The sequence below is a fragment of the Myotis myotis genome, unplaced genomic scaffold, assembly GCF_014108235.1.
Source record: "Myotis myotis isolate mMyoMyo1 unplaced genomic scaffold, mMyoMyo1.p scaffold_m19_p_12, whole genome shotgun sequence".
Classification (NCBI taxonomy): domain Eukaryota; kingdom Metazoa; phylum Chordata; class Mammalia; order Chiroptera; family Vespertilionidae; genus Myotis; species Myotis myotis.
Window position 1 is genome coordinate 55,555,547 of NW_023416316.1, and position 27,762 is coordinate 55,583,308.

The 27,762-nt window shown below is 38.0% G+C and overlaps 1 protein-coding gene across 6 annotated transcripts in view; it reads right to left on the reverse strand.

The window, feature by feature from the left end:
• The window catches only part of ZDHHC21 (zinc finger DHHC-type palmitoyltransferase 21), a 52,478-nt gene extending 39,184 nt beyond the window's left edge, over positions 1-13,294 (reverse strand). Inside the window, exons 1-3 of one of the 6 annotated variants that reach the window (XM_036331184.1) lie at positions 13,167-13,294; positions 7,355-7,485; positions 1,297-1,494 (exon numbers count right to left, since the gene is read on the reverse strand). In XM_036331184.1, the coding sequence (XP_036187077.1) occupies positions 1,297-1,450 (154 nt within the window). In that variant the 5' untranslated portion in view covers positions 1,451-1,494; positions 7,355-7,485; positions 13,167-13,294. The other 5 variants (XM_036331188.1, XM_036331182.1, XM_036331185.1 and 2 more) reach the window with 5 other exon arrangements.
• Positions 13,295-27,762: the final 14,468 nt, after the last annotated feature.

Below are 27,762 nucleotides of genomic sequence, written 5' to 3' on the forward strand. Positions count from 1 at the left end.
CTTTTAAATGTTACTTTGCATAATAACTAATAAACTGGTTGTAAATCATATTCTTTATTAATAGAAATTCCCAATAAGCAATGGCATAAATGAATGGATTCCCTATTAAGTACATGTACTATATATGGAAAAAATTAAAGCAGCATTTTCAAGCCTATCCTACAATTAAACTTTTTCATTAATTCTTAACTGGCTATCTTCAAAATTACTTTGAATTAGTGATGTTCAAATGTTGCAGAGCAGCATGGAACAGACTGTCAAACTACAGCATCGAACAGACTGTCAAACTGCAGCGGGAAGGCTGGGGAGCGTTGGGGGGCGGGGGGAGGGGTAAGAGATCAACCAAAGTACTTGTATGCATGCATATAAGCATAACCAATGGACATACGACACTGGGGGGTAGGGGAGGCCGGGGGAATGTCAAGGGAGGGAGGGGAGGAGACACATGTAATACTCTTTGTAATACTTTAAGCAATAAAACAAAATTTTTTTAAAAAATTGTTCCTTTCAATAGATTTAAGATATTTCATTTGAAATTAAAGAATCTAGAAACTTTTTTAAAATAAAAAACTAGATAAAGTAACAGTAAGAGAAAAAAGATTCATTCATCATAATTCAACCTTTTAAATGAATAAAAGAATAGGCATTTTTTGAGGGTGGGGAGGATGAGAGGGCACTGCACCTGTAATAGGAAATTTAGTTCAAGTGTTAACTCCAGGGCTGATGGCATGGCACTGGTCAATTTTATCATTTATATATCAGAAACCATATTTCTCACAGCTCTTGTGAGGTCAAAATGACATATTGTATATGGAAACTGTAAATGCCATGTACATGTAAAATATGTCATTTCAAATTTAATCATAAGCAAGCCATCACCAATGAACTATAGCAGAAAGTAATTATGTAGAAGTTCAAAGTGTCATAATGAACATTTGCATCACAAAAATCTTACTTCTCATTAATGTATACCATCTTCATACTTAAACTCTTTATACATTTGCAGTAAGTACATAACAGAAATATTAAAAATACACAAATTGACACAATTGTATCTTTTTTAAAAATAAAATCTTTATAGATTTTGTAGAGTTAGATATCTAACCCATTTATCTAACCCTGCAAAACAGTATATAAAGGACATTATTTTTTAAAATTTCCATAATTCAGTAAATAACTTAGTATTAATAGCACTAATATTAAAAGGAAGATTAATATAGTAGCACTATATTCCAAAAACATCCACAATGAAGAAAATCTTTAATTATGTAAAGAAATAAAGACCTAGAAACTTACTTATTATTAATATGCCTGGAATATGTCCTTCTTCATAGTGAGGAAAGAGGACAATTTTGGGAATTATAACAATATTGTATAACCAGACAAAGACAATCAAACCCATGCAGCACCAACCATGTGGGTCAACAACAAAGTGAATCCGGAGACCCATTTTGCAGTCCTACAACTGCCTGCCAACCCACAGGAAAGACAATCCTACGGAGAGAGAAAGAAGAAAAAAGTTACTTACTAGTATATAGAAAAAAGTGTTTGACTAAAACAAAATTACCTTACTGGCAACTATAACATAATACTTGTTGACTTTTCTTTGTATATTTTTGACAAAATAAAATACTTTAGAAAAGAAAAAAGTTTCAGGATATTCAAATTTCACCATGAGCTTCAAATAATTTGATTTTTTTTTATGAATTGCTATCATAGAATATAAATTGGCACTACCTTCTGAAGTTAAACACAAGTCTGTCCTTAACCCAGAAAATCCATGTGTAAACCCGGCAAAAATGAGTAAACATATCCACCAAAAGATAGATAGATAGATAGATATAATATATAATTTTTTAGTAGTTTTAATCATAAGACTAACTGATGGTCATCCAAGTCAAAATAGCAGTAATTTTGTGGTGGCAAGTGTGTTTAACTGGAGAGGAACATAAGGGAACCTTAGAGGGGTTAGAAATGTTCTGTCTCTTGACCTGGGTAGGTTTCATGGGTATATACATATGTAAAAATTCACAGAGCTGTACACTTAAGATTTGTGCAATTTAGTTTCATTTTAAACCATAGTATAATGCTTATAAATCATTTTGAAAAATTATAATAAAAACTGAAAAGCAATTAAAAATTACCAAAATAATTAAATTTGTTGAATGAAGACCAATTAATCTTATTACTATCAAGGCTTTTTTCAGTTGAGTGTTAATAAAATAAAGAGCCTCTTAAAGTTAAGATACTTCTATACCTATGTTAAAAAAAAGAAAATGGCCCTAACTGGTTTGGCTCAGTGGATAGAGTATTGATCGGCCTGCAGACTGAAAGGTCCCAGGTTCAATTCTGGTCAAGGGCACGTACCTTGGTTGCGGACACATCCCCAGTAGGAGGTGTGCAGGAGGCAACTAATCGATATTTCTCTCTCATCGAATTTTCTAACTCTCTCTCTCCCTTTCTCTCTGTAAAAAATCAATAAAATATATATTTTTTAAAAAGAAAATGACTTTTAAAATCCATTCTTTAGATGTAACTTATAAGCTTAAACAATACATTATAATATAAAATACAATGACATAATACATTAATACACTATGATGTTTCGCAAACCAGAATCAACTGAGATTTTTAAAAATACTATTCCCAGACCCCAATCCAGATCTATTGAATCATAATTCTTTACAAAGTAAAGCTCAAAAATCAACAAAATGTTAAAAATGTTCCCTAATTGTATATGACACAGCTGAGTGGTATCTATGAACCACTAATTCAGGAGCTTCACTAAGACTTTACTGTTAGAGCAACGAGTTAAACTCAGTTCAAAAAATATTCATTGAGCCTCCACTATACAGCAGTTACCTGTGTAGACACAGTAATGAATAAGACATGGCCTTTGCTTAAAGCAATTAACAGTCTAATGGGGAAGAGAGTCATAAAATGGTTTTAATATAATATGGTAAGTTCCAGAGATGTCGACAAATTGTTACTAGAGGCACAAAAGACGAGGACTAATTAAATCAGGGCAAGACTTCCTATAGGGGGTGAAACCTGAGTTCAGTACTAAAGATGAGTAAGTTATTCAAGTAAAGAAAAGTGACAATACTGTAAACAGAAGGAAGAGCAAGAGGTATACAAGGGTAAAAGTTGGAGGAGTCATTACAAATTGCCATCGTAAATCACAAATCTTTCAGTGGAGAGAGAGTCAGTGGTGAGAAGGGGCTATATCAAGAAGGACACAAAGATGCCATGTTAAAATATTAAGACTTCATTCCTGGAAGGTGTGGCTCAGTTGGTTGAGCAGTGTCTCGTGCACCAAAAGGTCATCGGTTTGATTCCTGATCAGGGCACAAGGCCGGGTTTCGGGGATCCCCAGTAGAGGATGTGCAGGAAGCAGCTGATCTCTGTTTCTCTCTCGTATAGATATCTCTGTCTGTCTGTCTGTCTCTCTCTCCCACCCTCCCCTTCCTCTCTCTCTAAAGTCAATAAAAACACATTTACAAAAAAAAAAAAAAAAAGAATATTAAAACATCATTCTTAGCCATTGGAAAGCTATTGAAGCAGGGATTTAACCTAATGAGATTTATACTTTAAAATAAATTATTGACACTCTGGTGAGGAAGATGAAAGATCAGTTGGAGAATAAATCAATTGAAGAAATAGTTAGAATTAAACCAGTAATTTTACTAATTGACTGGATATTAGGGATCACAGGGGAAAAAGTCAAGGATGACTCCCAGATTTCAGTTTATATCCCAGACTACTTAATTCCTAGAATAATTATCATCAGCTGCAACTTTTAGAGGCCTTGACAATGTTCTTTAAAGCTACCAGAACAAAGAAAAAAAAGATTAAGGATTACTTAATTTTAAAAGAACACCCCTATGCTATCATTCCTATGGGAACTCAAATGCACCACCACTCAACTGATGAAATCAGATACGGTCTAAATTAGTCCTTATATATAAAATCTAAAACATGAATAGCGCCTAGGTCTTTAAAAAAGTAAAAGTTGAACTTCAATACCTTTTAATTAGAAAATTAAAATACCTATCAGTATCATTTAAGCGAGAAAAGTCAGAGAGGATAAAACATGCTATTTAACTTACTAGGTATCATTTTAAAAACTAAAGATGCTCAAATAAAAATGATAAGCTATCTACCAAAGCTAAAAAGAGAAACACTAAAAAAATGTTTACATTTAGAGTCTTGCCAACCATCGTGTGCTAAAAGAAACGACAGAAGGCTCTGTCTCTCAACATATTCAACATTATTAACTTCATGTAACTTCTCTAAATGTTTCAGTTCCATTCAGGATTAAACGACAAATTATGAATTACAATAATTATACAGAACAGAGTAATTTAATAACTTATTTCCAGATTTATTAATATTAGAAACAGAAGAGCAAACAAGCCAGCAAAACGAGTGGCAAAATTATATGATACTCATTCACTTTTTAACTTTATTTTTATTCTCCTCTACCAGAGAACAAATGTTTTCAGTAGAAAAGAGAGATTCCTCACAACAGAAAATATTAGACAGTGAAAAGTATAGCTACAACATATCTATTTTTCTGGATGTAAACGTATAGGTAACAAACTCTAAAAGAACAAGCATGCTCAAGGAAAAGTGAGCAAAAGATAAAAAATAAAACAGTAAACAAATAATATGTCGAATATTTTTTAAATACCTGATTCGTGAAAATTAGTGCCACATAACCCTTACAACTGGACTGTAGAGAAGAAAACAGTAGTCTCCCAAGAGCTCCAAATCAGATGACAACCGGAAACACTTAACTGGTAGAGTTGCAGGATCGCTCGACTCAGTTAATGACAACTAGGCGTGGCTTATGACTGAACAGAAACTATTACACATCCTGAGCAACAACCAAACTGAACGCAATGCTGCTACTCCGGTGCCATTTGTAAAATACTTTCATTAGCCAAAGATCCCAACATATTAATTTGTATATTAAATGATGAGCTTATAACTAAACTTTGATGTAACTAGTGGACATACTGGTACTTCAACATTTTTAAAGATTGCTATCTGGTAACTAAATATACTTGAGTGCTGTGTCTACATAATTAATGATGTAAATTACTACAGCACAAACTTTTTTTAGAGAAACTATAATTCAACTCTAATAAACTGGACTGCATAAATATTTACAATGTTCAAACTATTCTGGTAGGAAACCACCTTTCCTTTATTACCTTTTCAGATTTTAGAAAATGATGAAAATTTGCCAGCATAATTTACAGGAGATATAGTCAAACATATCTGTCTAAACTTACAGGTTTAGCCAACTCTCCACCTCAGCCAGTGGTCTTATTACTGTTCCATGAATATGGAGAATGTATTCCATCTCCCATTTCTCCTATCTGAAATGTTCTTACCATTTTGCTTACTCTAAATTCACCTCATACTTCAAGGTCAATTTGAAACTCACTCTCCATATAAAAATTTTCCTGGTACCTCAGTTCACAGTGACTTCTCTTTCTCTTCTATTCCAAACAAAAAGCAAAGCTAGTGGAAGAAAATAGCGAGTGGTTTTACAATCTTGGAATGAGGAAGGCCCTCACACACGAGACCCATAAGCCAAGTCTGACCACATAAAGGAAAAAGTTCTGAAGCCAAAGACACACCAAAAACGAAGTTAAAAGACAGAACATCCCTGGAAAATAATAACATGACTAATAAGCATGAAAAATAAATACTTAGCGAGGCAATTCACAGAAGAAAAAATGCAATGGCTAATCACCAGTGATTAGGAAAATGTGAAATAACTAGGCACATTTTTCATCTTTGGTATTGACAAATTTTAGAAAGACAGATGGCATCCAATGTTGACAGGACAGAGAGAAAAGGACACACTGGTAGCATGTAAACTGATATAATCATTTGGAGGGCAGTCTGGCAGTAAAGGTCAAACTCTTTAACCCAGCAGTTTTATTTCCAGTAATACCTAAAAAATACTCATTACAGTGTACCGGTCTGTTCTATACAGCACTTTTTTAATCACAATAGTACGGCACAACCTAAATGTCCATGTAGAGGGAGAGGAATGAGTAAATAAATTATAACATCCATAGTGTAAACTATTTCCAAGTCACTACAAATTTAAAAGGGGAAAAATGAGGTAGCTCTAGACCTCCATATGGCTGCTCACATATAATGCTGAGTTACACAGGCAAAGTCTATGGGGGTGGGGGTGTCTTAGTGGTTTCCTACAGAGAGAGGAGAAAAAAGATAGACTAGGAAAAGGCAAAAGGGAACTTCTGTGGCGCTGATACAGATCTCTATTTTGATAAAACTTTGCGATACACAGGTCATGACCTGTCAAAACGCAGCAAATACACACTTAGGAGTGTTGCATTTCATGGTACGTACGTTTACCTTTTAAAAACCCTGTAAAACAGCACTGAACTCTACTTAATAATATGTATGCTGAAGTATTGGGGAGAGGGAAGAAAGGGAGGAAGTGTACTGATAGTTGCAATTTACTTTGAACAGGATCCAAAAAAATGAAAGTAGATTGCTAGATGGACAGAGGGATGGGTGAGAATGTGATGAAATTCAGTAAAATATTAGTTGTGAATGTAGGTGACGGGTATTCAGATGTTACACTATAATTCTTTCAACTCTCCCGTTAAAGTTTTTTATAACTAAATGTTGAAGGAGAAAGCAAGTTATAGAAAATTGTGTACATGATTCTGTTAGAAGCAAAGTACGAGTAAATTCTGTATATGGATCAGAAAAAAGTGTGAAAGAGAGCACACCTCCAAACTGTTAACAGTGGTTATCACTGGGCTGAGGAAGGACTGAGCAATGAGAAGGAAGGCTTTCACATTTTATGTATGTATTTTTGTGTTCTCCTAAGTTTATTAGTAAACATATGTACTTCTGAATTCTTTTCCACCAACTGAAAAATAAAGATAGCCTACGGGCTTGCAGACACTACAGCCTTACAAACAAAATGTTTAAATTAAGCCTCTCTTTATCACTATGTATTGCCCTTATCTTAAATGCTTTTAAAATTAATATTTAAAAAAATGCAATGAAGAAGCATCATCTGTAAAGCCATATAAGATTTATAATCCTGAAAGTTGCTTCTGAAACTTGTATTACTTACAGATTATTTTTCTCTATGGAAAAGCCTAGACATTTTCTTACCCTCTAAGAAAATGTTTAGTTAAAATTTAATGTGAATAATTTTAAATAAATATAAGGAAACTACTATTTTTTTGCAAATGAGCAATTATTAAAATGTATCTAAATATAAGAATTAAGGATACAATGCCACATAATTCAGAAACATATTCCCATGTAAAATTAAATGCAGACTTACCACTTGCAAATTCACTGTGATGTGTTGTAATTTTTCTGGTACTTGCATTTAGAGGTTTTATCTTGATTCATTCTTTCTTTATTACATGCCAACAAATGGATCTCTCTTCAATAATAGTTCTCCATAATAATCTATTAATGATTTAACAAATAATTATCTCTCACAAAGATAAAAATTGTAAGCAGCTAAATAACCTGAGAAAATGTCAATTACAAAATTTTAAATTAAGAAATAAGATGATTCAAGTCCACCTGATCCTGTGCTTTCAGATCCCACACCATCCCCCCAAAATGTACCTTTGATTACCATTGTACATGAAAGTTCTTTCTTTTGAAACCACTTAGTTCCCATAAAATCAAATCAGCATTATGTGTACAGCATTTGGACTTCATCAAGCTTCCTGACCACAAATCACAAAATGATAATCGATTCTGAGATCACTGATGAGACAAAATGCAATGTAATGTCTACATTAATGTGAGGCTAGAACTATCTAATCACAATTGATAAGCATAAAATTAAGAGTTTAAAATAGAAGCAAAGTTTTAGTTTAAAATGTTGTAAGGAAAAACGTTTTCCTGTAATAAAACCATTAAGAGAAGCACTCATAAAAGTTAGTTTCTACAATTCAAGCTTAAATAATAATATTGTAAAGAGTTCTAGATAACATATACTGATTCAAGATTTCATTAATTTAATCTACATCTACTGACTATATCCTGTGCTTTGGCACTGGATATAAATATGAGAGGCCCTATCCTCAGTGGAGAAAGACAGTGAACAGACAAGACCAATACCAGGTAAGATAAGGTAAGACAGAGGGGCAGGGGGAAGAGCATCTCATATAGGAAGGATGTTGTTTCATGGCACTTTCTTCACTTAAGTGAACATTTATACGTGTACCAGGTTGTAATACAAAATGTACTTCTCATGGTAAATTGCCATCAGGAAAAGGTTTCTGGAGAGAGTGAAATCTGTGAATTAGCTAAATGAAGAATGGAGGCTCGTCTGAACTAGGGAACAAGTAAGCAAAGGTATAAAGGCAGGCAGAGAAAATCCAATTAAGCTGAAATGACAAGAGTCATTGCATATGGAAGAATGGGATAAAACATATCTATCCTTTTGACCACAATCAACTCCAAAAAATATATTTCATAATGTTACTAGTACTCACAAATATATGAGATATGTAAGTATATATTTGAAATACATATGAAATATATATCTGAAAAAGTTTAATGACATGATTACCCTTACTCTATGTGATGCACTATGATTATTTCATGACTTACAAGCAGAGAATGATCCAAAAGCGAAAAACACTGCTAAACAATGCCAATGAATTTGGATTGCACCCTGAACACACTGGAAAGCACTGAAGGATTTTTAGAAGAATGCCATGATGAACTTTCATTTTGGAAAGAAGAGCAACACTTTGAAGTATGGACTTAAGTGGGTGGATAAGGCTCCAAGACTGACTAAATGAAATAAGATAGGCTTACCGGTTACCCACATAAGAAATGAGGGCACCAGGTAAACACCCCAAAAGTCGTAACTTATAAGAGAAGTGGGGAGGGGAGGGAAGAGGAAGAAAAAGTTAACACAGCAGGCATGTTGGAAAAGGGCAATGAAGAACTTAATGAGGAAAACTTAAAGGAGTTAGTGAACAATTGGAAGCAAAGAGCACATGCCAGGATGGTTGCCCAGTATTTGGCTGAGGGATTAAGTGAATGGTGGTACCATCCTCTGAGACAGGAAATTAAGCACAAGTTGTGAATTTGTGAAGCATACTGCTTATCATAGCAATGAGAAACTATTACGTACTGAGAATATAAAAGATACATCAAAATCATTATCATTACATTTCTATTCCCCGTAGATACTTTTTAAAAAAGAACTATTTTCTCCCAGGGCCAATTTTTCTATGGTCCATGATTGCTAGATTGTCAAAGGTAATGTATTTCTACTCTAACTTTCTTGGCTGTCCCTTTGTTTCTTAGAGACAAAATATGGAAGGAGAACGTAAAGGAGCTGCTGCTCTAATGGAAAATGGATGAGTTCATCTTCTAGAAACAAATCTCAAGCAGAATTAAATGTGGTACATCAAGATGTCCTGAAACATGGCCAAGGTCAACAATGCTGCGAAGACTATGACTCCATGGTGGCCTCCCCATGTTTCAGCACAGCAGTTTCTGTCAGTAACATTAGGAAATAGCACAGGTCAACCATCCATGAGTCAAACCCCAGTCATTCACTGGCTTAAAGTCAAGAAAAAATCCTACCTTATACTTGTAGTTGTTAGAGCTACCCTGCAGCTAATGTATCCAAAATGAGATGAACATTTCATCTAGTTCAACAACACCACCACCACTGTGGGATCAAATCTCCTCTACGTGGTATAAAAGCAATGTTAGTCTTAAAAATTCAAGAAATTTGGGGATAACAAAGAATATTCCAAACTCTCATAACTATACAATGTAATTAAATTTGTAACATTGCTAGGTCTAAAAGAATACAATCAACAAGTTATAGGGCATACCAGAAAGAAAAAAAATTTACCCACAGGGACAAAAGAAAAAAAATAGATATATATAATATAAACCTATAATTGCAGCTTAAAATAAAATTTAAAAACAAAGGTACAACTATATAACTTTAAGCATAAATTTATACAGCTATTTAACTTCTGATTTTATCTACTCTGAAAATTGGTCAAGTTAAATAATTCTACTTAAAGGATCAAGTATAGCTATCCTTAATAATTAGCCAATGAGGTATTCATTTTTTAAAAAAACCACAGTGGTATTCAATTTATTTCAATGGAACAGGAAATTAATTTTGTATAAATATTAAAGAGAGCCACATTCCAATTATGACGCAGCCTTTTATTAGCTCTCCAAGCTTCAGTTCCTTTTCAGAATTCAGTTAACCATCTGTAAAATGGTGATAAAAATATTAACTCATGGGGTAATTGTCGTGATTCAATGAGAAACTGCAAATGATAAGCACCTCCAAAAATGAGGAAGGAAAACTTAAAGATGAGTTCTACTTCTAGTCTTACAAACTCCAGAATGAAAAATGATTCTGGTTCCCCTTCATTAAAGTGGTGGTACCACTTAACCATATGGCAGCTACCTACTTTCTCTAACACTGAAGTCTGAGAACTACTGGTCAGGATGAAAAACCTCAGATGGTACAGCCTTTCAGCTGGTATCATACCATAAGCATGTAGGGAGGTTGCATTCCAACATGTTGGCATGAGGTCTCTTCAAGCAGAAAACCAAAAACAGAGATGCCATCTAAAACAGAGAGACTGAACTGAAGCCTGTAAACTAAATCTCTCTCAGTAAAAGCAGAAGGACAGGTGAGTTACAGAATGAAGCCTAGCAGAAAATCAGGACCCCATTTTCGAAGATAATGAAGAATGCATAATTAACGAATTCTAACTCAATTGCTGAGTTCTCCAGGAAGACTTTGTGAAAATGTGAGCAGTGCTACTTCATGTCTACGAAGATGGGCTTTTAAAACTAGGGCTAACTCAATTTACCAATGATTCTTAACCAAAAAAATTACTACTGTGACGATAAGAAAGACTGGTGTTTTTCCACTCTTGTGTTTCACCTATATTTTTTTACTGATTCAAAAGCAGTTCAAACATTTTCAACTTAAGAGTTATTAATGTACTGATTACTCTACTAAATGATAAAATGCCATTTATATTTAGTGCATTTGAAAAGTTGAATCTGAGGCCTAATAGTTTACTAAATAAAAAGTCTTCATTCTTTAGTATAAAAGTAAAACTGAGCTTAGGGAACAACTTTCTGGTAATAAAAATAGCTTTTCCTCTGCCTTGCCCGTTATGCCTGATTAATACTGACACCATCACCATGTGGCCTTCTAAGCTGAAAGAGACGTTATTGACTCACATTCAATTACAATGCCGGAATAAAAGCTCCATGGAGACATTACTGGACTTTTCAATTCACTTCTTCACTAATACATGGCATTATTTTATCTATACTCTTTTGAAAGTTCTGAATCAGTCCCCATCGATTAAAGAAATCAGGAAGTGGGCAAATAAGTAACACTTTTATGATTCACTGATTACTGCTTGTTTTAGAACCTACCCGTTAGGCTAATGGTTCTGTGCATGCATTTTAAAATGCTCAAATTTCTTTCATTAAATTAAACAATCCTGAGGTAGGCAATGTAACACAGTTATCACCATTTTATTCAAAATATGCTCTATTTCATTTACTCCAACTACAGCTTCTAAAGTATATTAAGCTTAACAGAAATCAACAACCGTTTGAAGGGTTGCATATAATCCTGTTGCTTTATATCCAAAATTAGGAATTCTGAAAGAGCACTACACCAAACACTATTCCAAAAGTATGGAATTACACATTTTTACTTATATTTGGTATAATTTTATTAATATTTCTTCAATGAAATGTTTTAATGTACCTTTAACATGTCAAAGGGTCTCAAATTACTTACAAACATACATATGCCAAGTAAGGATGAAGAAGCGAATAAGCCTTACAGAATTTAGCCTGACTTCTTGGTTGTAGAGATGAGAAAACAACATGGGTCAGTGACCTACCCATGACAGTTTTGGGACTAAAATCTAGTTTCCCTTCCACAAAGCAAATCTCTCTTTGGTTCTCTCTTTCTGATTGATTCCTCACATCATCTCATCTTCAAACATCTTTTTGCCCTTAAGACATAACTAAGGCAAAATAAAGCAACTCTCTGGGTTTTATCTTTAAAATAAATAAAATCTGTAAAGTTGGAAGAATTTAACAAGATATTACATCAAACGCATTTTATCCCTGGGATGACACATACTACATGATGATGATGATGATTATTATTATTAATACTATTATTACCATCACAAGGAAGATAGTGTATTTTTTTTAAGCACACAGATTAGCATACGAAGCTGAGGACCCATTTGACACGTTTTTCATTTACCCTTAATGAGCCTGAGTCCTCTTTACTTCAGACTAACTTTGCACTATGATTTACGACCCGCCCACAATGACCTTAATTCCCCCCCCTCCACCCCCTTCCTGGACTTTTATGGGCGACTATATTGCAATATTTTCAAGTAATAACCGGTCAGGTTCTCTCAGCCCTAGAGATACAGACATCCGCCCCTGACTCACAGGGGGTCATAAACCGTGACCCAAATATAGCTTGAGAAAGACCACAACTTTAAATGGACTCTCCGGTTGAAACCCAGACCTATTAAAGTGAATGGTAACAAGTGCAAGCTGCCGCCATCCATAAGCCATTTCCTCCCAACCTCTCCAGGATCCCGGGGAGGGAGGCGGGTCAATGAAGGAGTGAACTCCTCCTGCTCCCGCCGATCCCTGCAGCCCGGCACCCGCGACCTGGAAATGAATGGGAGGCTATGGCAGCCCACACCTGAGACCGGCGATCCCGGGGACACAGGGCAAACAAGTAGTTCATCTGCGAGAAACTCGGGGCAGAGACTCGATAAATCAAATTATAACAATAATAATAATAATAATAAATACCTACCCAACCCCCCTGGACTAGAGCAGGAACCCTCACCAGCTACTGGCAGGGGCAGCGGGCGGGCGGGCGCAGCTCGGGCTGAAGATGCTCCGAGGAGGCCGGGCCGGGCGAGCTGCGCGCCAGGACCCCCGGCACGGGGCGCGGGCGCAGGTGCGGGGAGCCGGGCGCGGCGGGAGCGCGCAGGTGAGGGCGGCGGCGCCGGGAGCAGGCGCGGGGGTCGGGGAAGGCGGGGCGCGTCGGCCTCGCGCCCGCACACACTCACCGGCGCTGGCTGCTCTCCTCTCGCCGCCGGTGCGCGCGGGCGCCGCCGCTCCTCCAGCTCCTCCTCCTCCTCCTTCGGCGCCGCCGCCGCCCAGGCCGGGCCGCGCTCCTTTTCCGCTTCCGGGAGCTGGAGCGCCGGACCGGCGGGGTAAGCCTCCGCCCGCCGCCCGCCACGCCGCCGGTGGAGCGGCTGCGGCCGGCGCCGTCCCCCTTCGCCCCAGGGGCCGCGATGGGAGCCGCCGAGGCCCGAAAGACCGCCAATCGCGCGCGCGCGGACCCAGGCCGCGAGCCGGCCGGACCTCCCATCACCTGGACACACCTGGGCGCTCTGCCCTCCCCCGGTGCCACCTTCCCAGCTCTGCCCAGGCCGCCTTCCGCTTGGTCCCCACACCCAGAGGGACGGGAGAGAGCCTTCCGTTAAGGATGGCATGTACCCTTTTTCTTTAGGGGAGATGCTCAACCGGCCCCTCTCCCTTGAAGGCGCTCGGGACGTCCTGCAACCTCGTGCTTCAGGGTGCATGCAGTCCGCAGCATCAGCATCCTGCGGGAACTTCTTAGCTCTGCAGCCTCAGGCCTGCTGAATCGGCGTCTGCATTTTAACACCATCTCCTGGCCATTACTCCGCGTGCACCTTGAAGACAGAAAACCACTGGACTCCAGTTAAAGGTCTTGCCCACCGCGGACCCTCGGTGGCACCAGAGCCAATGTTGCCCCAGCCATCCAAGATTTTTCCTATTGCTGTCAGCGGCCTAAATTGAGACCCAAACAAATTTTACTTCAGATTTCAAGATACATCCAAAAGTTGCCGGCTTTTCCATCCTGCAACCTAGGAAAAATAAATGGACTCAACAGCACATAACCCACCTTCCAATCTAAATTGGTATCTTATCAAACACCAGGGATACACTGAAACCTCCCCTCTCCTCCCTCAGCTCAACTGAACAGTACTTTGGGAAGGTTAAATATTTGCAGTAATCTGAAGCTAAATATTTTTTGTCGGCATGCCAGCGGAGATAATGTATGAATGCGAGAAATATTAGCTGCTGCATAAAACCTGAACTCCTTACAAGGGTGGGATGTCCTCAAAAGCCCTTCACTAATGGGTCCCTACCTACCTCTCCAGTTCTAGCTCTTACTACTGACTTGGTTCATTTACCCATCGAGAATGCTCTCCATCTTACATTCTGATTATCTTAATTCTATCCAAACTTGTGAGTTAGCTCAAATCCTGCCAGCCCAGAGTTCTCTCTCGCCACTACACTTATATCATACACACTGTAGCTTATTTTGGGCCCTTCTGTTACCTTGTATTGCTTTGCGTTTTTAAATGTGTTATGGTCTAGTTTCCGAATGGATTACAAACACCTTGGGACCTAAAAGACCTAGTCAGTGGTAATCAAAGTGTGGTCCCCACATCAGCAACGTAAACATCACCTGCGAACTTGTGAGAAGTTTCATATTCTCCAGCTCCATCCCACATCTACTGCATTAGAAACTTAGGGGTAAGCCCAGCTATCGGAGTTTTAATAAGGCTTCCAAGTGATTCTAATGTTCACTCAAGTTTTAGAATTACTGACCTTCAGTGGTCGGCAAACTCACTAGTCAACAGAGCCAAATATCAACAGTACAACGATTGAAATTTCTTTTGAGAGCCAAATTTTTTTAATTTAAACCATATAGGTAGGTATATTGTTATTAACTTAATTAGGGTACTCCTAAGGCTTAGGAAGAGCCACACTCAAGGGGCCAAAGAGCCACATGTGGTTCGCGAGCTGCAGTTTGCCAACCATGGACCTAGAATATTGTTTCTACCCCCAAAGGAACTCAGTGGCAGGGTTTGATTTTGCTACAGGCAAGTTTTATTGCCTTTCAGATTAAGACCTAACCTGCTCAGTTCATGCATAATTAGTTGGAAAGCTGTGGCAATTGCTTTTGGAAGAATTATCTCTATTTTCATAACGCTATTTACGTAGTAGGATGTTTGTTTGAAAATAAATACTACAGATAACTAGTCACTTTAGGGGAAAAGGAAATATATGGAGTTTTATCTCCTATAGTCAGGTAACTGAGTAGCACAATGTTGCTCCCTTAGCCAACCCTTGTGACAGACAGTAATTTGTGGCCAATGATCTCAACAGGTGCCAAAATGAGAATTAGTGGGCAGGCATGTTAATGCACAGGACAGTTGGAAGTATACATATTTTTCATGTCTTTTTTTCATGAGTTAATTTGTCTCTTTTCAGCCAAATCAATACGAGAGAGAATTGTCTTCAAAAGGCATGGAAAGAGAGAAGTAGCAAGAAAAACATCCTGAAAATCATGAGCTTTATTAGCATGGGGAGTTAAGAAGTATAATCAAGGCTCTGTCCCTATCAATTCCTTATACTGAAGGTCAAGTCCTCTAGTTCTATCATTTATGATAAACATGACTATATTGTATTGCCACTCATAGATGTAGACGCCTGGTCATAATGAGAGAAGAAGGGAGATATAGCATCATGTAATCTTTTGAGGAGCTCTTCTATTTACTGTGAGATGGAGAAAAGACATATGTCATGCACTATTTTTTTCCCTCCAGAATTCTAGTCTACTTTATGGCACCTGTGACTGATGGAAACATGATTATTAATCAAAGTAATATTTATCTGGGAATTGAAACAATAGACAAGGACAAGTAGCATTGCTGCCACTGCCAACTTAGCTTCTCGACAAAGGGCATTTATGTGGATAAACTCACCCAATGACTGTGCTCTGTGCCGTGGCTGAGGAGGACTGGATTTCACCACAATTTCCAAACGTGAGTGTAAGTACAGTCCAGAGTTTAATCAGTGCTGGCCAACAGCCCTTGGCAGCTTTGAGCGGATGGCGTTCTCCACCTGCCCATCTGGGTCCCATGCCCTACGCACCCACATTTGATGCACATTCATGATTTCTTGGTTGCTTACAGTCATCCCCTCCATCTGTTTGAGTGGCAGGGTGCCCATCCCTCCACAGTCTCATATTATGATAGTGGTCCTTAGCCCCTTTTGGGTTACACATCTCTTTTAGCATCTGATGAAGGCTGTGGAACCTTTTCTTAACAAAACAAACACATGCACACACACACAGTTATAGAAATTTGTACATATATGTGAAGCTCCACAAAATGTTCCATCTTCCCACATATGCAGAGACCACAAAGAAGTCATGAACATTAGGTTAAGAACTTGCCCTAGGATGTGGAGAGCAGGTAAAATAAACTTCTTTTTTTTCCCCTAAATGTCAAGAATAACTCTAAAAACCCACTGTGCACTTAGGAGACAGGACAAAAGCAGTGCTACACAGAGTGACAAGCAAAATGCTATGGGGTGCTAAAGAAGCAGCTAGTGGGATTAGCAGGTGATTCAAGAGTGGCTTCATGGAGGAAAGTTCTTGCATCAGGCAAGTGACAATAGCATTTTAAAAGGACAAAGGATCCCTCTACATTGAGGGATAGTGTAAGCAAAAGCATGGAGGTGTGAAAGTTCAATGGTCCATAGAGTGTGCCTCAAATGCAGATTACATGGAAAGATAGAGAAGGGCATGGAAAGGTAGAACAGAATCCAATCAGGTGAGCTTCAAATACAATGCTATTTTCAATGAGGAGCCATTACACTTTTGGAGCAGGGTAATCTAATGTAGAAAGACAGTGAGGGCAGTAGCAACCCTAAAAAGCTGAGACCAAGTCACGTGGCTTCACCAACAGGTTCCAATTCAGGGCATTAATAACCTTTCCAAACGCCTTCCACTCTGTCTGATGATGCTACTGCCCTCGCTGTATCCAGGTGAATGACCAGGTGAGTTTAGAGTCCAGGACCCTAAAGAGTTAAAATCTGTTTGGAACAGAAAGAATGGCAATGGCTTGAACTGAAAAGAGAAGGAAAAAAAAAGCCTTGCCACTGATCTTGGGCTGGGAGAATACACACAGATAAAGCCAGCTGCAAAGTTAATAGAAAACACCCTTTCGCCAAGGTAATGCAGCAGTTCTATGTTACCACAATGACTCTCTCTTCCGGTGATTACTGACCAATGATGCCACAGGCTGCTTGCTATTTTCATTCATTACTAGGGATTCCCAATTTCTCAGCCACCTTCACCTCATGACAGCACCCAGTTCCTAGTTAATTCCTTCTGTTTTGAATCCCAACTCAGAAAAACTAATCCAAAACTGATCTCTCCTTCACGTAGATTACCTTCAAAATCCTTCAGTGGGAGCCCGAATCACAAAAGATGACTCACTCCTCATGCCTTGCTAATGGCACTCCTCCGGAAGTGCCCTCCCGCCTTGAAGGCAATAAGTTTTATTTTATCAGGCGACAGGCTTGCTCCTGGTAGTCTTTGGCTGATTAAGTTTTGACTACCCATTTGATAATGAGAGCCCCCCAGAGTCAGGATTCAAAGTCAAGGTTCTTCAGGAAAGAGGTCTCTCTTTCTGTGTCAATGCACAATAAAGTGGCTGCCATGCTCAGCAATGAGACCCAGCTGTTTTCACTCTTCCAAAATGGGAGGACGTGATGCTAGGGGCAGGTCACCCTGATTCCTCATCCTTTGGAGAAATGTGTATGATGTTCTAAGGCAGAAGGGAAAAGTGCTCTTAAAAGCTATTTTTGTAGCAACTTTACAGCATAAATATCTTTCAGACAAAAAAAACTATATAACCAAAGACAGGTAACTTGAAAAACCAAACTTGACCCTTTGAGGGAAAATAACACTATAATTTCTTTATGTTCTGTTCAAAACTCAGTGGCCTATTAAAGCTCAAAAATAATACACGTACATATTTATCACAATGATTTCTCACCAGTTAAATGCCATGACAGCCAAATGGTAGGACTAAATGCAAAGTAACACTTTTCTATGAAACAGAAATTTCCAGGTATGATGTCAAAATAACTTGTAAAAGCCATCCCCTGGCAGATCAATCCAAGTATCAGAACTCAAATGTGTATTTCTGAATGGCTAATAATGCATTTGTGAAAGGTACATACGATTTTTAACAATAAAAACATTTCTTATTTTTAAAATAAATACTTATCTGGCCTTTAAAAACTATTTTTGTGAGTAGTCTTTTTAGAACACCATGAATTTAAGTGGAATTAACAGAGATTCAAATAAGTAAAATGGGTCCAGAAGAATAAGGAAAAGTCCTGCGCTGGTTCAATGTAAAGAACACCTGAAAAATAGGGCAATTTTGCTGATGAGTAAGATTTTCTTTGAGAGATTTCATTATAATGAAGATAGCAAAAGAAATGTGGGAAACCTGGGTTTGTTGCCAAGACAAGAGAAAATAGAGAAAAGGTAGACACGCTGAAATTAGGAACTTAAAGTAGCGGGCAAAGAACTAGCAGACTAAGAGTCCAAACAGGAAGGTTATCTTTGGTAGAAAAAGAAACAGTTCATTCTCAAAGTCAGAAGCACAATAAGAACCAGAGGGTGACCAAGGGGGAGATTTTGAGTGGAGAGGAGGGAAGCTGAGATTTAAAATTCAATGGTTTCCATCCCCATGTCGACAAAAGAACAGGAGGTACCCAGCTTTCAACAAGAGAAAGGAAAGAGGGGAGTGAGTGCTCAGCACCAGGAAGGAGATAAAGAGGCTGAGGGCTCACAGGGCTCATGTGAGGAATAAAATAATCGGAGTCCTTCAAGGAAAACCCAGGTTTCAACGGTAATAAAAACAATATTTCCTGCTACAACATATGCCTCTAAAACACTTTGGAGAATTAACTTTCATTGCTTTCCGAATATACTAACTCAAGGAACCTCCTTTGGGTTCATGGTATCTCCATCAAACATGAAAAATTTAGGCCACCTGATATTTCAACTTTTGACACCCTGCAGTGCCACAGCAGGAAGCCTTAGCCTTAGCTGGTAAAAATGTGGTGGACACGGAATAAAGAGAGATATCTGAGAACATTTCACAGCTGGTGCAGGCTGAGTGTCATGATGGAGAACAGCACGGGGCAAACAAGCACATAACTGAGGACTTCAGGGGAAGCGATGGGGAAAGATTGGCCAACTACATAAAATGCACTGACCGCATCTAGGGTTTAATAAATACCTGTGCTGCTTTGGATAGCAGCCAAATCATAGATATGCATTACATACATACATACACACATACACACACACACACACACACACACACACACACTCCCCATTTCTGCTGATATCTTTGTCCTTTGCTCTCTCAGTCAAGGAGTAACTTTCACTGGAACTGCATTACAAACACAGAAAGAAACTCACTCCCAATTTCGTATCTGTTCTGGCAAGCAATCTTCTTATTCACTCCCTTTTCCTAGTCAACTTTTGCTGTGTGGGAAGGACGTGGAGATATGACCTTACAGAACTATGCAGGCGATGAAATGGGGATTACTTTAAGTTCAGAAACCCCACACCAAGGAATCATCCCCAGGCCTAGGTTTGTGAAACCTGCATTCTCAGAGACTCTTTTCTGAAGCAATCTGACCACGGTTGCACTGCCATGCACCAAGTGCCACAGGAACCACCCAATGTTGTCATGAAGTCTTTTACGAGCACACTGTAAATATTAAAAGAGCATGTTAAAATGGCACATGTGCGGCAGCAGCTGATGCTGTTTTATGGAGACAATATTAGAGAACACACCGAAGTGTCGCACTACAACTCCCACCACCCCCATTTCCTACAGCTCCCCTGAAGCAGGGCTCTGAGCCACACTGATTAACTCTTTAATCACAGCCCAGAATCATTCAACTGATCATTTCCACTGAAGCACATCGTATCCCTTAAACCAAGTATGTGGTTAACTCTGCAGAAAGTTGACTCAGCAGTCAACTTCCTACTGTAAAAATGAGGACAGGAGGATTTTCTTTGAAGTTTCTCAGGGCAGGAAAGAATGTCTTACCCTCCCTATAGTTAAAACCAGTGTGTGGGAGTGCATCCTAGGAGCTGCCTGACCTGCCTGGCTTCTCTTAGACTCTGTGTCAAGTGGAATGGACATTTAGTAAGAGTTGTCTGCCCTGGTTTGTCTACCCAGAGTTCATTCAAGACTTATTTGGGTTGGCCCATGAGTTCTGCTTGCTCCCCAATGATCTCCGTCATTAGTCCACCATCATGTCTGAAACTTCCACCCTCAAACTTGAAAGAGAGAACTAGATTCAGAAGGTGTCTGTGAAAATGCAAATGGCTAGATGATATTTTGGAAATAGTGTTAATTTTCTTAACGGTAATAATGATATCATTATCCTAATTATGTAGGAGAATATCTTCATTCTTAGCAGATGCATGCTGGAGTATCAAGAGAGAAGTGCCATGATATCTGTATTTACTTTCAAATGGTTCAACATTCTAAAAACACACAGCAAATACATATACACACATTCATAAAAACTGAGAAATAAAAAATATGGCAAAATGTCAACAATTGTTGAATTAAGGTCGCAGCTAAAGAGATATTCTTGATACAATTTTTTTCAACATTTTTGTATGTTTTAAAATCTTCATAATGAAAAAAAAATAGAAAAATGCAGATCCCTGAGCACACCAATAAATCAGTGGCCTTGGGTGTGGAACCAAGAAAGCATTGCTATAAGAACCCTAAGTAAGTTTAGGCCCACTAGTATTTGAGAGTTAGTGAATTACAGTTCTAAATACTAATGGAGGAATAAGTGCAATAGGTACGTGATTTTTATTTTAAAAAAGAGCAACTTATTTGGGGGAGAAAAATAAACTCAATTAAACACCTCTATTTCCTCTGGGGACGGGGGGGGGGGGGCTGCAATTTCATTAACTGGGCAAGAGTAGTATTACTTACAAATCACACAGAAATAAAATTTGAAGAACAGAAGAGAGTTTTGGAACAACAGGAAGATCAAGAAGGGTTGGGAGAACAGCACGATGTTTTCATTACAAAGAAAATCTGAGCAAATGTTCAGAATACTTCCACGATGCCCACCTCCTCATTATCTGGCCCCGGTGGCAAAATCGCCCGCGAAGCTTTAAAAATATATTGACTGTTGCCTACTACCCCCTAGCCCTTCCTCTACCCATTGAAACAGAATTTCTATATTTTAAAGGCTCATAGGTTATTCTATGTTAAGAAGCAATCGCCTGTAGAATGACACTCTCCAACCAGGTAAATTATGTCTCCTCAAGGGCAGGAACCTGTCATAGCCAACTTGGTAGCCCAATGGGTCAGCACTTTGCCTGACATTCAATAAGTTCTAAATATATGTTAATTGGGTACATTTAACATATCGATGGGCCAGATAGGTAAGTGGGCAGGAATTAGAAGCTCTGGGCAATTGTAGGTCATTGAATATCCTGAAATGACAGTGAGAGAGGGGAAGGGAGCTCCAGGGACAGATCATAGGCAGAAAGAGGAAAAGTAGACGCCAAAGGAAATTCCACCTTCCTTGCTATTATGGAGCTCTGCCTGGACTCACAATCTCCTTTACATGCAAGCGGGAGGGTGGGGGCATAGCCTCTTTCTAGGATAGCTGCACCTTTGGGAGCGCCTTTAATGACAGGTTCACACCGATTTCTCACGGTCCAGAAAAGATATTTTTCTGATGTTCAAAGACACTGCAAAATCCCATGAAAGGAACATGTTTTTAGTGTCTTTTGTGAGCTGATGTCAGATGTGAAATCTGTCTATCCATTCATGTTTTCACCTATTTCTTGCCCGAGGTTTAGGCAGGGACGCAGGTTTCCTTCTAGTAATAGAATTATGACTGACAAAGTGCTGACTGGAAATTCTTGTTCTTTGGATATTGGACAGAAATAGGTGTGTTTCCCCTAGCTGGTAGACAAGAGGAAGTTGTGATAATTTCTTTGAGAAATATTAACCCAAGTCCCCACCCACAGGTAGGTCAATGGTGTTTTTTTTTGTTTTGTTTCGTTTTTTGTTTTGTTTTTTTGAAAAGGGGAGGAACAAAACACAATAAGAGGGAAGCCCGCAATGAAATGAAAATGTGAGCTCCCTGCAGGAAATGTGGGTGGATAAGTAGGACCTGGCTTTGGAAAAACTAGTATTACAGGAAAGCCCATTCCTTCGCACAGGATGTTATTACTCACCCATTCACCACTGCGGGCTCCTGGATGTGAGCATTGGATGAAAGAAGGTGAAGCGGACCCTCTGGTGAGTATTTAAAATCCATCCTTTGTTCCTAAAATAGAAACCTGACTTTCCTGAGTTCCAGTCAGAAGCGGGGTGTGCATAGAATTTCCTAGTTTTTTTCCAGCTCCTCTGGCATCCCTGCTTTCTTTCCATTCTGATTTATCAGACCACTGCTAGGGGTTTTGGCTCATGGAGATATTGGAGAAGCTCATGGAATTCTGGACCTTCTCCCCTGAAGTATGCCCATGTACACAACGTTTGTGCACATCCCAGGGGTTCATGAGCCCCTCTGAAGCAACTGTTATGAACTGATACCATCCTAATCTTCTCAAACATTCTTCAGATACTCCCCATTGCCTACCAAATACATTTTAAAACCTGTTGGCTGCCATTCAAAACTCCCCACACTATGTACACTACCTTTATTTCCAAGAGCCGCTCCCAAAATTCACTGATTTAGCTTACATGTGTTGCGTATGTATCCCTTACAAAATACAAAATTATACATTTTATGCATGTATAAATGCAAATACATAAATATTAAAATATAAATGCATATTTATATTCTAATGTATATAAAAATATGCATATATGCAAATACATAAATATTATAATATATTTAGTGTATTTAATAACATCAAAATATTAAACAGAAAACATTACATTAGAAGCAAAAGGATAATTAAAACGTTTAATATACAGGATGCCGTTAAGGAGTATACAACCTAGAAAGAAAAAATAAAATAGGTAAATAAATAATGATAACAGAAGTTGAAATGTGGTAAAGGCTGTGGCAGAAAAAGGCTTTCCTATTTAATAGCGGTGTCCTCTTTATTCCTTGCTGGCAAAGATTTTGTTCCATTGTTTAATTTTCCTCGAGGTAGCTGACTTTATTCAGCTCTTTAAAAGGGACACTGCTGTAGACATTGCTGTGTGCATGGTGACACCTGATGTCTGGAGCCACAGCAGACACCCTGTGACTGGGGGGAGTTGTAGCTGGTGGGAACACGCCGAGAATGGCAGAGCAGAAAGATGGAAGGAACCCCAGTCACTGATGGAATGGTATAATTTCCAACTTGACCAACAAGTGAACTGGCTGCCTTCCTGACTTCTTGTTAGTGAAATAAGAAATCCATTTATAACCTTATATATTCTGAGTTGTGTTTTCTGGTACTTGAGTTGAAAGCATCCTCACTGGCATAAGTGCCTTAAGACAGCCTTGGATTATGGGCTGTGGGAACCAGAGAAGGAACAAACTAGTGGATGAATCAGGTGTTTAACCCTGATTTTATATTATGTGTGTGTGTGTATGTGTGTGTGTACATACATTCATGTATATGTATTATATATGTATATACGTGTATATATAAATACTAGAGGCCCGGTGCACGAATTTGTGCATGGGTGGGGTCCAGCTGGCTCACCTTGATTGGGGCTGATTGGGGCCGGGTCAGTGGGGTGGGCATGGGAGGTTGGCTGGTGGCCTTGCCCCCAATCGGGGTGGGGAGGCCAATTGGGGCTGGGGCCAGCCGAGGGGAGAGAGGGGGGACCGATCAGGGGCAAGGCCAACTGGGGGGAGAGGCTGCAGGAGGTTGGGGGGTGAGGGGGGTGATCGGGGCCCCCATCAGGCTGGTTGGCCATTGCAGTGAACATCATAGCAACCTGTCGCTCAGGTCGTTCTGGTCATTCCGCAGTTCCAGTCGCTTGGCTTTTATATATATAGATATTTATTTTTATATATTTTTTATTTTTGCTATCTTGAGGCACTGCAGCATTGTAAGATATAGGAACTTGAAGTCATTCAACTTCTGCTACTATGCAGCAGTAGTATTTAGGTAGGTAATTTCATTTATATGATCTTCATCTTCCTCTATAAAATAATATGGTAATCCCTACCTCATAGGATTTCATGAAGGTTAAATGAAATGATGTATATAAAGTTCTTGGCACAGTAACTAAACATGTATACCTTCAACATATGATGTCTGTTGATATTGTTTCTTCTGTGCAGACAAAAATATTTCTTGAGTACCTATAGTGTGCTGATTACATCGCATTGATTACAGTGGTAAAAGAAACTCCATATAATTCCTGCTTTTATGGAGGTTACAATTTGACTAATAATGATGCATCTAAAGGTATAATTATAAACTGAGATGAGTGCTGTGAAGTGAAGGTATGTAGCATCAGGAAATCGTAGAATAAGTGAATCTGACCTTGTCTGGGGATTAAGGAGGCTTCACTGGGCAAGTGGCGCTTGAGTTGGTGTTGGGGTGTGGTAGGGGGAAACATCACTCTAGCTTTATAGACACAAATGCATTGTTACTTGTTCTTGTACTGTAAACTTCTTAAAATCAGAAATTATATTCAGATAATCATATATTTATTTATTTATATTCTTTGTATCCAGCACAGCAACCAGGCTCAACACAATTATAAATATTTTGGAACTAAATAAATGAGGCTCACTGACTCTCACTCCCCTTGTCAAAAAAAAAAAAAAGTAGGTAAAAAATGCCTATTTCTATGAGATGAGGAATATAAAGCACTTGAACTTGGAGTAAAGACTTGGTAATTAGTAGTTGTTACTATTATGACTATCATTATTGATTTATAATTTCCATATATTACCTCTGCTACTATAATGTAAGTCCCTTTACCTTTGATTATCCCAGAGTTCTCAGCACAGTGTATTGTATAGAATAAATAATCTAAACATTTAGATGATACAGGACATTCTTAATTAGGAATTAAATTAATAAATTAAAGAGACTATGAATGTAAAAAAAAATCATCAAAGCTAATTTAATCACTCTCTATAGGAAATACTTAATGCCAAGTTTCTAGAATAGAGATAAAAATATATCTAAAAAAACTAAAAACTTACAAATACAAGCCTGATACCTGTGTGGAAAAATAATTATAGAACAATTCATATAGAATATCATGTATGTAATAAAAACTCATTGCACTTATAGCTATCAGATACTTGGCCTTTTCAGTTGATTGATCTCTGAATTGATTGATTTTCAAATTACTTGTCTCCTTCCACTCAGAGCAGGTTTCTTGCTATATTCATAGCTGCATCTTGAACATAGCTGGTGAACAAATAAATACCTTCTGAAGGAAGAACATATATACAAAAATCATACTGTATTATTTATGGAGGTATTCACCTTTGCAGAAATATAAAAGGATATTAGAATTATAAACAGGAATATTTGGGTTGGGGGTGTTGAAGGGTCAGGGCTTGGGAGATGGGACTCAGCATGGTGGTTAGAGGGGACTTTACTTATATGTGAAATCGTTTATTTCTTTTAAAAATAGATAAGAAACACAAGATAAAAAAATATTAAATATTTTGGTAGTGAAAATTTAAGTGTTATGTTATTCTTTGCATTTTTCTGTCTTTTAAATTTGTCAAAACAAGTCCTGGCAGGTAGCTCAGTTGGTTAGAGCATCATCCTGATAAGCCAAGGTTGTGGGTCCCATCCCTGGTCAGGGCACATACAAGAAGCAACCAATGAATGCATAAATAAGTGGAACAACAACTCGATGTTTCCCTCTTTCTCTTAAAAAGAAACCAAAAAAAAACCCCACACACAATTAAATAAACAAATACCTTGTATTTTTTTATTATTATTATTCTCAAAACAAAAATCGGTTTAAATGTCTGGATGGAGAAGAATGAATTAATTTCTTGTAGTTATACAGGATGTAAAGCTCTCTAATGTGCTATGAGTTACACTTGGTCATCACAATAATTTTGAAGAAATCATTATTTGCCTTATTTTAATCAGGAGAAAAATGAGACAAGAATTGATGAGTGGGCTTGCCATGACCACCTCTCAAGTCAGGTCAAGGTTTGTCCGAGGACTAGACCTAAGCATGATTTCCTTTTCAAGAGGTAATATTAATGTCCTTTAATCATGAGAGCTAGGAAAGAGGTAAAAAGAAATTAGCTTTGAGACTTATAGTCATGAGACCTAGAAGAGTTAAATATAAATTGATGGACAATGAATGAGCAAATATTTTAATACAAGTAGAAAATATACTCCAAGTTGCTTAAAAATTTTAAGGCTTATTTTCCTCACCTATCAAATAGATAGATTTTGTGAGGAATGTATAATTTGTATGTTTATGACCCAGCACGGTCGGTATCTGGCACTTAATTAGATGTTCGATATTTGTGTGTTTCCTCTTGTTTTCCTGTGTTCCCATATATTATGTGGAACCATTGGAAATTGCCCTTTTTTGTAAGTGAAATGATTGAATACGGGCAACTTTATGAGTTTCATGCTGTTACTCTATAAATGTAAGCTCTGATACCACTATCAGCCATCTCATCTTGGATTCACATGTGAGGGAAAGGCAGACTAGAGTTTAAATAAAGCTGATGACTGTTTGGGGCTTGGGCTAGAGAGTTGATTTGCAAGGATAGATAAAAGGGATTTGCAAATGTGTGAGGAGGAGAAGGATAGTCCAATTGGCAGAGATAGGTTTACACAATCAGGGTTAGGCAACTGCAAACCAGACAGCTGCTCAAAAGCTTTTGGCACCAAAATATATTGACCAGCTGGGATATCATTAACGCTTAACAGTTCTATTCGTATGACCATATCTTGGTCAATTGGATTGTCTTTGGCTAAAAGGGTAAAATATATTCCAATGTAAATGCCACATGTGTATCTGTGTAGCACATATTTTATTATATTGATGTGTTGTAGAATATACACTAAATATAAATGCATTCACTTCTTCAGAACACCAGGACAGTGTGAGCAAAGAGGAATAGAATTAAAATATGCATTGATTTCTTTTTTAAAAGAAAATAATCATTATTCTGGGAAACACTTTTTTATGTGCATACTGAAAATGAAGGGATCCAAATAATTAAAATAATGTCTAAGGTAAATTGTTAAAGAATGATTATAGAAAAGGAAAGATGGCTAGAGAAAGCCAGTTCTGCATACTACATCCATATAAAGTAACAAATGCAGAAGAACAAATGTAACCGCAGAAGACAGTGGTTGAAGGACCTTCACAGAAAGCTGTTTGAAGTGTCAGAAAAAGCCATTGTCATTAGCCTTGAAAGCCATTTCCAAATTGTTTCTAGCTAGATAATCTCCAGATAGTGCCTTCAAATTAGGAACAGACAAAACAAATAGGACATAATATAAGGCAATTGAATGTCATGACATTTCCCAGAATGCTTCATACACTAAAATTTAATACACTAAAATATTCTGAATATTTTCAGAACTTGCAATTGTGGCATTTGGAGAATAAGATTTGTAATACAAAGTTTTATACAGTAGCAAAAAACAGTCATCCAAACACTGAACCCTTACTCTTTAATCCAAAATGCATGTGGATAAAGGATTTCACTTATAGATTTGTTTCCATTCTAAATCATTTGCCATTTATTTAATTCGACATCTACTGGAATTTCTTGGTTACATTCATTAGCATCTCTGGATTG